General features: G+C 36.4%; 1 protein-coding gene across 7 annotated transcripts; it reads left to right on the forward strand.

Moving 5' to 3' along the window:
• Nucleotides 1–1,747: 1,747 nt before the first annotated feature.
• LOC121761992 (putative disease resistance RPP13-like protein 3) lies at nucleotides 1,748–7,252 on the forward strand. Of its 7 annotated transcripts, none has more exons than XM_042157709.1 (4): nucleotides 1,754–1,853; nucleotides 2,074–2,145; nucleotides 3,863–4,679; nucleotides 5,337–7,252. In XM_042157709.1, the coding sequence occupies exons 3-4, from the start codon at nucleotides 3,917–3,919 to the stop codon at nucleotides 7,049–7,051; spliced, it is 2,478 nt and encodes an 825-aa protein (XP_042013643.1). In that variant the 5' UTR covers nucleotides 1,754–1,853; nucleotides 2,074–2,145; nucleotides 3,863–3,916; the 3' UTR covers nucleotides 7,052–7,252. The 7 variants fall into 7 exon arrangements, with proteins under 7 accessions (XP_042013642.1, XP_042013643.1, XP_042013644.1 ...); XM_042157710.1 differs by having other exon boundaries at nucleotides 3,893–4,679; XM_042157708.1 differs by lacking the exon at nucleotides 2,074–2,145 and having other exon boundaries at nucleotides 1,748–1,853.
• Nucleotides 7,253–11,006: the final 3,754 nt, after the last annotated feature.

Genomic DNA, 11,006 nt, shown 5'->3' on the forward strand with positions numbered 1-11,006 from the left:
TGATAACGTGAACAAGAACAACGTGAGTAAATTATGAGCGCAAATAACGTAAACAACTTGAGAGAATGAGGATGGAGAATAGAGAAATTGAGATTGAGAGAGAAATTCTTATCAACACAAGAATGAGATGAGTAGAAAATGAAGAGGAGGGGGTATTTATAGGGGGAAAATGTGATTAAAAAAAAAGAAAAAAAAAAGAAAAAATTTCAAATTTCAAATTTCAAAATTTTGAAATCCGGCGGAACCGCCGGTTTCATCAACGGTTTTCTGACGAAAACTGGCGGTTTCTGACCCGGTTTCTGAAAAGGCTACGTATAGGCCGGTGGTAGCCTGAAAAGGTGTCGGAACCGGCGAATCGGCGGTTCGGAACCGCCGGTTACGGTTCGCAAATTTCTTGAACCTGAACCGGCCCGTCGGAACCGCTGGTTCCGGTCACGGTTCGAACCACCGCCGACGGTTCCGGTTCAGCCGGGGCGGTTCGGTTTGGTGATGTCTAATTCTATGCAATAAACCTATCATTTTATCATTTTATCAGTCAGTTAAAAGTATCATTTTATCAACTCAGAGTATCATTCTATCCGGCAAAACTATCATTCTATGCAATAAACCTATCATTTTATCATTTTATCATTTTACGTGATATTTGGCGAAATTCAGAAATTAAATGAGGGAAATGACAGTTTTACCCCCGTGCTTTTTTTTATGAAGTAAATCTAAGTTTGAATCTCAAAACTATCATTTTATGCAATAAACCTATCATTTTATCATTTTACGTGATATTTGGCAAAATTCAGAAATTAAATGAGAGAGATGACAGTTTTACCCTCGCGCTTTTTTTTATGAAGTAAATCTAAGTTTGAATCTCAACCGCATGATTAGAAATATGTGTGGTCCAGATTTGGTTATAGGGTTATTACGATATTTAGGGGTTATCATATGATCACGACTCTATATATAATAATAATAATAATAAGAATAATAATAATAATAATAATAATAATAATAATAATAATAATAATAATAATAATAATAATAATAATAATAATAATAATCTATCGGTATACCGGTATACCGCGGTATACCAAATTTTTGATATATACCGTGGATTCGGTATACCGTGGTATAGAAAAATTCATACTGTTACCGTACCGAAACACTGCGATACGGTATCATACCGTACCGGAAACTGCGGTATACCGAAAAATCGGTATTTTCGGTATTTTCCGGTACGGTAAGTCCGGTATTTCGGTATAATTTCCCACCCGTATGTAGAACACAAATAGTCCGGTATTTCGGTATATATATATAATGATCTTAATTTGAGACCAATAAAATCAAATCGGTCAGAATTGGAGCACCAAGAAATGAAAATTGATCTTATTTAATATTAATTTTTAACAATAATTTCTTTACTAATATGGTAATTTTTTAACAATAATTTGCATACGTTAAGGATACAACTATAGAAAAATTCAAAAGTAATTTTTTTTTTTTTTAGTGAAGATGAGTAAAACCGATAAATTATTTGAAATGTATAACTAATATATAAAACTCTTTCCATTTCTTATTTGCTAGAATAGTAGCTGGCAATATAAAAACAAATCAAACTTGTTATTAAACAAATTGGATCGATCACTAAAGATTAGCATGCCAGCTAGCCTCTAAGATTCACTACTAACTAAAGTCAACTGATTTAGAATATTATAGAACATTATAGATCTAGAAAAAAGTTAGCTAGAACAGATCTCAACTAATTAAATCAAGGCCAAATTCATCATCATTTTTGGCTTGTTTGTATACTGAAGTGTGAGCCTGCCGAGGATTGAACCAGAGATAAGTACCTGCGATAAAAGGTATTTCCTATTAAATAAATTTAATCCATGTCACTATCATGTTATTATCAGATAGTTGATTTTGAAAATCCATTGCTCCATACAATTTTATTCGAGTAGAAGTACAACTAGGAATTAGGATTCTATTATTATTCTGTCATATTTTTACATTTTGATCTGTATATATAGCTTTGTGAATTTGTAGTTTGAAATCCCTTTTAACTTTGTGTTATCTTGAAAGATAAAGCAAGATTGAACCGGAAAATCAACCAAAACGATCCAAAGATAAAGAAGAAAATCCACAAAACTGAAGGTATTTTTTCCTTCGCAACATTTTAATAGGCCCCAAATCATTTCGATGCCCAAATAAATTACGATCTTCATAAATACATGTTGTGAATCGACGACTTGGTTATTTCGCAATATATGATTACATCCAAGATTTTAATTTTAACTTTATGTTATGGTATTTCATTTCTTTAAACGTTAATTTTTGTTATAAATAATTATTTTGACGGATTATTTTGCACAAATATATTTTCTTATGGCTATTTGTTTCTCTCTTACTAAGTTTAAATGATACTAGTATTTCCTTCTTTACATCATAGTTGATGTATTTCTTTTTTCTGCACGGAGATTATGAAAAAGATATACTATTTACTACTCCTATATTAAGTGGAAATATATAAAGTAAGAGAGAACAAAGTATTACACGAGAAAATAAAATAAGAAAATAAAGATATTGTGTTAATTATTACTCCTACTATATATTGAAATAGAAATGACTCAATTATGGTGAAACGTTCCAAAATGTTGAAAAATTATTCAACTATGGTGGAACATAGGAAGCATCTTTTTTCTAATTTTAAAACTATTACAAGTTATCTGATAAAATTGTTTTTTATTTAATTATATTGATTTCATTGGTGGAATAAAGATGAAATGATTTCATCTAGTATGGTTGAATATCAATTTTACCTTCAAATTAAATCCAGCGTGAATATGTTATTTCTACAGGAGCACTAAAACCTACTCATAAAGCTTTGATTTTGTTAATGTAGGAGTACTAGTATTTTTCTTTTTTGTAATATAACTATGAATGATACATAAATTAAAGCAACATTTAAAATATATTATAACCTTTTATGCTTCATGATTTCTTTTAAAAGTATGTTAGTCATGATCATCTTTAATTTTTAATTTGATTGGAACTAATGAGGTCGATACCATTTTTAGTTTTCATTATAACAACTTTTTTCTTAGAAATACTTGTGTTACTTTTTATGGAATTACACAACTTACACGATGCACATCCGTAGACCTATTGTTTAGAAGGGGATCATTTATCAATTTAAATGGGTTTTGCGGTCTAAATAGTTACTCATTCCGCCCACAAAAAATAATCTCATTTTGTTCTCATTTCTAAATATGGAAAGTTTCTCCCTTATACTTTTTTCCTCTTTTTCTCCTCCTCATATTTTATCCACTTTTTCTCTACATCTCTCTTACTTTATCTATTTTTTCTCTTCTTTTCTTTTACTTTACCAATTTCTCATTAAAACTCGTGCCGTCCACAATTGAGACTATTTTTTGTAGACGGCGGGAGTATGTTTTAAATGAAAGGATCGTGAAAAGCTGGATGAAAATTGATTAGATACATGGTTTTTTGTGAAATTTATAACCATAGAAATTGATATATGGTTTTACTAGATAAAAAAACTACTTATATTCTCTAGTCTAAAATGAAAGAATTATGAGTATCATGAAATAAACGTCAACTTCGTCATAAAAATTTTGGCCATTAAGCCTTTATTTATGTACGTCAAGTTTTATAGTCTTGTTCAACTTTGCTTTGAGTTTGAATGATATCACAGTCATCTTATCAAATCACATATGCCGATAGGAAAATTTCATAACAACAATTTCATCTCATTCTTCGTAGATTTGAATAGTTTTTAAATTCATATGATTACGATGTTCAATCCAAAATCAGTTTTTCTTTACTAATAATGTATCGAATTTATATCTAGGTCATTGTTAATTTTTAGCTACGAGTGCAGTCTGCAGATTAAGCAAGCAGAAATATGGTAGAAGCAGTCATTTTATCATTGATGCAAAAGCTCAACAAATATCAAGAGGAAAGAACAGGTAAGGCCAACCAATTTGAAATTGGAGAAATGGAAAGGGTAATTAAAGAGGTGAGAGAGATTGTAGATATAGTTAGAGATAAGGAATTTGGAGAGGGAAGAAGAGTCAGATATTTGGTATCTGATCTGATCCACATGGCCCACTATGCCCTCAACCTCTACAAACATCGCCGAGCTCATGTGATAGAGTACAGCTATAATTGGATTGGAGAGATCAAAATGCGGATGCTTAAACTGGGAGCTGATGGGGCTGAGACAGAGTCCAACTCAGAAAATGTTGATGAAGATCATGTGGTGGTCGGCTTGGATAAACACATAGAAATGGTGCTCCGCGCAATGATTTTTCATAAAATAAAATATCGCTCATGGGTGGTTATCAAAGGCATGTCTGGTATTGGAAAGACGACTCTAGCTAGAGAGATATACAACCATGCAGATGTCATTAATCGATTCAAGTATCGTGCTTGGGTATGTGTTTCTAATGTCTTAACTCTTAGAGAGATATTTATCAAACTACTTATGCAAGTAGTAGTAGATGGTGAAAATCTTCACACATCTTCATCATTGGAGGAAATGGACAACCAAACCCTCCTATATATGCTTCACCAGCACCTGCAAGGACTGCCATGTTTGATAGTTCTCGACGACTTGCCCAAACATATACCCTTAGAACCTCTCTGGGAAGCTCTTCAACAACAAGGTATGTATAATCTTATTATGATGGTAACTTAGGTTTCAACATATATAAATGAATATTGTGCATCTCTCAATATCATATTTTTATTTTAGTTTCTTGTTATTTAACTAATTAAATAACAATATATTCTAAAAATTATAATTTTAACATAAAATTACTAAAATACTTTTTTGTTTGGCCCCCCACCTCAGAATGTAGCTCCACCCTCCACTGTTTCAATTCTCTACCCTTTAGTTCTTCCCAATCCCTCCATCACCTATGCCTATACTAGTTTGAGAGACAGAGAACAGCTGATTCGAGAGTTTCCCTCTTTGACCACCACGCTCTTCTCTCCCATAAATAAGTACTCTCGCAAGTGATAAATTTTACAGTATTTTGGATTGTGTGATTAATTTCTTCTTTTTTTTTAAACTTTGTTGATATTTACTTTTTTCAAAAAGGCTAGAATTGACTACTTCATAATTTATTTGATAATATTTTGTTAAATATGAAATTTTGTTATTAACGTTTCTAAAGAGATTTAAAAAGTATTTGGATTTTTAATAAATTACAAACACTACTTAGTTAGTAGTATTACTTTAAAAGTTATATATAGCCACATCATGTAACAATTAAAATTTCCCTTTCTGATATTTCCTTTTGTGTTTGTTCTCATGTAAGAATACCACCGAAGTAGATTGGTGGTCACAAGTCACATGACGCATCAATTTATAAAAACAGAAAGGCATGATGTTCATAAGATGGAACCTTTGGATCCTATTATGAGCTGGCAATTGTTTTATAAAACAATAAACAGTGAGAATAAATTGAGGAGTGAGCAGGAATTCCCAAAAGAGTTGGAGTACCAAGGAAAACTGATGTTGAGAAAATGTGGCGGTCTGCCATTAGCTATTAAAGAGGTTGCAAATCAGCTAGCGCAAAAGAAAGCCTCTACTGGAACTGAATGGGAACATCTTCTTGAGTCTGTTGATTTTGGTTCAACATTGGAGTTGTTGGAACCATTTTATCAAAAACTAGACCCCAAATTGCTGCCACGTTTCATGTATTTAGCCTTGTTTAAGGAAAATACAACTTTGAGGGCAAATAAGTTGTTGCAGATTTGGGAAGTAGTAGGAGAAGCAAGTTATGGGAATGCAGATGATTTAGTTGATGAATCTGTTATTGATGAAGTTAACGACAAGAGCACACGGTATCTCATGAATCCAGTGCTACACAGACTATCCATTAAAAAAGCAGAGGAGGGAATTGGTTTTGAGATCCTCGGAAGTACTCGACTCAATGGAAATCCACGTCATCGTGTGATCATTTGTAGCAGAGACAATTTCAGCTACTCAACGAATCAAGATAAATATCTTGTTTCTCTCTTCTTCCATGGAGGTGGTTATTTCAATGCTAGTCCATCTTATTGGAAAGGCTTTGAAAACCTTGAGGTACTTGACTTTGAAGATTTTGGGTTGAAGGCTTTACCTGAAACGATTGGCATATTGATGGAACTAAGATACTTGGGATTGAGAAATAATTACATAAATGAGCTCCCAAAATCAGTGGGGTTCTTGGAAAAGCTTGAGGTTCTTGACATAGCTCAAAACTTTGTGGTGCAAGTACCAGATATTGTATGGGAAATGGATAGCCTTCGCCACGTCTACATGTCTGATGTTATTTCTGAGAAACCTTTCACGATGGATGTGCTACAGCGGCTGAAGACCTTAACCTCGGTCTCATTTGATGATCTGATATATGATGAGCTCTTAGGATTGAAAAAGTCGACTTCGCTGGAGAAATTGGGTGTACAAGATTTGGATGGAAAAACACATGTAAGCAAACTCTTTGGGTTATTGTCCAACTTGAAATCTATTAAACACCTAATCTTAACAGGGTACTGTTTTAGATGCATGCCTTGTTTGGATGAGCTTGCTACTTTACACAGTGTTAGAACACTCAAATTGGATGGACGCCTAGATAGGTTGCCAAATAGTTTCCCTTACTTGATGAATTCCTTGACGTTGGCAAATAGCTGTCTTGATGAAGATCCCATGCCACTGCTAGGGAAGCTACCTCAGCTACATAAGCTCATATTGCGGAATGCATATACAGGTCAACAAATGGGTATTCGTGAATTCGGTTTTGATGATCTTAAAGTCTTGTGTATCGAAAATTTATTGAAACTGACGAATCTACAAATTGGAAAAGGTGCACTACAACTTCTTAGGAAATTAGAAATCCGCAATTGTCCATGTCTGGACACCCTCCCCAAAGAGGTTCGGTCATTATATAGTTTGGAGGAGTTAAAGATGGTGACAACCAAAGCCATTTCAACAAAGATAAGGAATTCACGCTCAGTCTCCAAAATAAGGTTTGTGAATATCAATCCATAGGAGCGGTTATTGATAATAGGCTCTATTCCTCTTGTCTCTCCTGTATGTACAAGTATTTATAATAAGTTAATTTAATTCATAAATGGTTACTAAATTATGGATAGAGTATTTTTTTTCCCAAAATAAATACTAAACTCTATATTTTATATTCTTTGTAGTTTAATATAATTTTCTTAAATATTTATTGTGTGGTTGCTGTTATCTTGAGCTTGATTCTTGGCCATCGAACAAAGCCAGAATACCGTTGATTTATTACAGCATGAAAAAATGGGTTCTGGTTCTCAAAAGTTAGTATTACCAAGCTACGTTGGCAAATAGCTATCTTAGTGAAGATCCCATGCCACTACTAAGGAAGCTACCTCACTTTCATAGGATTCAAGAGTCCATTTTTCATCTGTATATACTTCAGCCGCTGTTCGAGGAGTCTAGTGAGACTTATAGGAGTTTATGCATTAATTACTATAGTTAAAATACCAAAGACTGATAGGAAAAATGAATGTATTTAAATTAACTTGAAATAAGCACAAAGGGCATAAAAGGATATCTAATTGGGGCAAACTCATGATCGTTGAATACAAGCAACAAACCCTTAAGCTGGCTAACAAGAACCAGTTGAGGTTGAGCCACAATGCCTTGTCTGATTTCTTTTCTAGCTCTTCTTTGCTCACGTTGTAATCTGAACGATTCTGATACGACCCTACGCCGTATCCCGTTTCTCCGGCGTCCTAGCGAAGGATCGGCGGTAGCAAAGAACCGGCTGTGCGCGGGAATTCCTCTCCGTCGGGCAGCGCGAGATCTTTGTGAAAGAGAATTTCTCAACACGTTGTTGGACACGTAACGATTTGATTTACTGAATGAATGCAAATAATAACCATCTATCCCTATTTATAATACTCAAATACTATACCCTAACTTATTGACCAAGATAACAAATATATGGAAGGATTTGGTGAATCAAAAGATTACTAAATAATTGTTCCTAAGATATGGGATCGTATCAACTCCCCCACGGTTGAAATCCGCCTTGTCCTCAAGGTGGAAATTACGAAGCAACGACGATAGTCGGAAGTAAAAGCTTTGTTGAGGCGTCTCCTCTTGGATCGAACACACGCCAAATAGGCAAATGTCTCCTGACATAGTAATCCCCATCAAATTCCTGAACATTCGTGAAGACAACAAGATTTGCCGGCATGTTTAGCCCGATGTTAAATGTCTTTGTGGCTAGCAAGCACTTCATAAATCCTCCATGTGGCAGCTCCTTATTATCATCCGATTTCCCCTCCTCCAGAGATTTCACAATCTGCTTCCTCAGCTCCTTCTGCTCGTGCGAATAACTCTTCAACTTATTGTTCTCTCCACCATCCCCACTTCCATCCTCTTCATCACTTAGCTCTGGACCCGCCTTAATCAATTGCTTCGAAACGACGTCTTTCAAATACATTGGCTTCCCCTTCTTCATACTTGCAGTATCCTCCTCTTCATCACTATCCTCGTCATCGGATTCGAACAATTTCGCATCTTGCTCCCTCAAAATCGGGTCTTGATTTTTCACCTTAATCAACACCTCAAAAAAATTGGCGTCAGTCTTCTTACTCGGTTTCTTCAACTCCTCCTCTCCAGACGACGATTCCTCTGAATCCGAGGCCGACGAGTCGACTCTGCCCTGCTTCTTGAGCGCTTCGTACCTATGTAGTTCCTCTCGCTTCTTGTTTTTGGCAAATTCCTGGTTGATTTTAATTTTGGACAGGTCGTCGTCTGAAGAAATGCCGTCGGTGTCGAAAAGCTTCAAACGATCCATTTCTGGGGGATTTCGTGGTGGTACGTCCGACGAATAGGTGGGTTGCCTAATAGTCGAGGTCTTGTATTGCCTCGGCGGTACATATGAGGAATCCCTGTTGGTGAAGTGCGGCTGCCCATATATTGATGAGGACTCCACGTTGGTGAAGCGCGGCTGCCACGACGGTACATTTGAGGAGTCCGAATATTCTCGCGATGCACGGCGAGGCAGTGGTTCCCAAGGGGGCCTCCGTGACTGTGGTGGGTCGTACAACTGGCAACTCGACCGTGGTCGATCCACGGGAGGATACCAACAGGTGGTGCGACGGGTTTGGACCCATCCCATGTGGTGATTACTATTCCAATTACGTTTGCGACGATAATCCTCATACTCCCATTCATCGTCGTCATCGCAGGCAAGCGGCTGGCTGAACACGCGCGGGATTGCAAGTTCCAAATCCTCAAACCGCCGGTCCGTCTCCTCTCTCCAAGCATCTAATTTATCCATCCTATCCATCAATCGATCCAGTTTGTTGCCAACCGAATCATCGGGACGCATCTCGTCCATGGGTCTACTCTCGAATTCACTTTCGTCAAACTGCTGGCGTTGGTAATTGGTGGGATCGCGGCAGCCAACAGGGTGTTGGCGACGGGAAGATCCGTTCGGGAAGGTATCCGGGCGAGAAGCACCCCAGCGCTCCCTTCCGTTGTTGTTAAATCGTTTCATGAGTTACTCTCAATAAAAGCACCAGATGATACGACCTTACGTCGTATCCCGTTTCTCCGGCGTCCTAGCGAAGGATCGGCGGTAGCAAAGAACCGGCTGTGCGCGGGAATTCCTCTCCGTCGGGCAGCGCGAGATCTTTGTGAAAGAGAATTTCTCAACACGTTGTTGGACACGTAACGATTTTATTGATTTACTGGATGAATGCAAATAATAACCATCTATCCCTATTTATAATACTCAAATACTATACCCTAACTTATTGACCAAGATAACAAATATATGGAAGGATTTGGTGAATCAAAAGATTACTAAATAATTGTTCCTAAGATATGGGATCGTATCAGATTCCCTCTTTCGTGCTTTGTAGCTGTTGGGGTTCTCGGGTTGCACTTGTCGGGGGTAGACACTAATCTGTTTATTGTAGTATGTTTAAGTGAAATTAGGCATTACCCCCACATCGATGGAATTGAAGATGAATGGCTTACCTTTTTCTTGTGTGGTCCAAACTTGTCAAATTTCACTAGTCCATCGATAAGGCAAAAATAGTGTGATCCCAACGTTGTTGCTGGGATGAAACTGCACAAAATGTGGGGACAGTAATATGAGTAACAAGAACATGATGATTCAACAAAGATGGAACGCACACATTCACATTGTAGTTTTCCAAGTGTAGCCGCGACGAAGGTTTATGTCAGCATAAGCCTAAGTCCTTGAAACACTAGAAATAAAGATAGGTTATTCTTGAAATATCAAGCAATCAGCACAAAGAGAGTTTTATTATTGAGACGATCTTGATCCATCAAACAAGCTACAAAAAGGTTTCATGAAAACAAAATTTGCACACTTTGCAGCTATGTGAAGAGGAGGAGATTCCTAGTCTCGGGAAATCACTCAATACGATATTCAAACGATAAAATGCAAAGAGAGTTTTAGCTTGCACTAGTCACATTATAATACGATATGGCTACACATAGAGATCGACCTTGGCTTGTGTAATGTGATGAGTAGTGGATGACAGCTGTTACAAGGGTGGAGGAAGTGGCCTTTAGTGCCATATTGTTATCATAATTATTGTCTTAATTATTGCATGTACTTTTGATTGTATAAATACTCCAGCAAGTTAGGAGAGGAGTATCTTATGCAAATACTCCAGTAGCCGAGGCCTTCATTTCTGAAGGAGTTTATCTATTTAATCAATGTGTTTTCCTTTCTTACTCGGAGTATAAAACAGATTCATTTCTTCTCGCTTATTCGATATTCAAAGGATAAAATGCAAATAAAAACGAAACTGGATCCCTTGCCATTGCCGATTTCCAAGTTGGGATTTTGGAGGACTTGTGCAAAATATAGCAAATGGCACCCACAGTTTTATAACGACTAACAAACACTGAAGAAAGGCATGTAGTCAGTTGTCCTCCTATACACATTGTGTAAACCAACAGTGCAGATATA

The sequence above is a fragment of the Salvia splendens genome, chromosome 13 (assembly GCF_004379255.2).
Source record: "Salvia splendens isolate huo1 chromosome 13, SspV2, whole genome shotgun sequence".
NCBI classification, from domain to species: domain Eukaryota; kingdom Viridiplantae; phylum Streptophyta; class Magnoliopsida; order Lamiales; family Lamiaceae; genus Salvia; species Salvia splendens.

Bases quoted from the DNA above. Each gene is read 5' to 3' on its own strand.
- LOC121761992 (XM_042157708.1), top strand. From the start codon at position 3,917: ATGGTAGAAGCAGTCATTTTATCATTGATGCAAAAGCTCAACAAATAT. The intron at 4,680-5,336 runs GTATGTATAATC...TTCTCATGTAAG, and splicing joins GGAAGCTCTTCAACAACAAG to AATACCACCGAAGTAGATTG.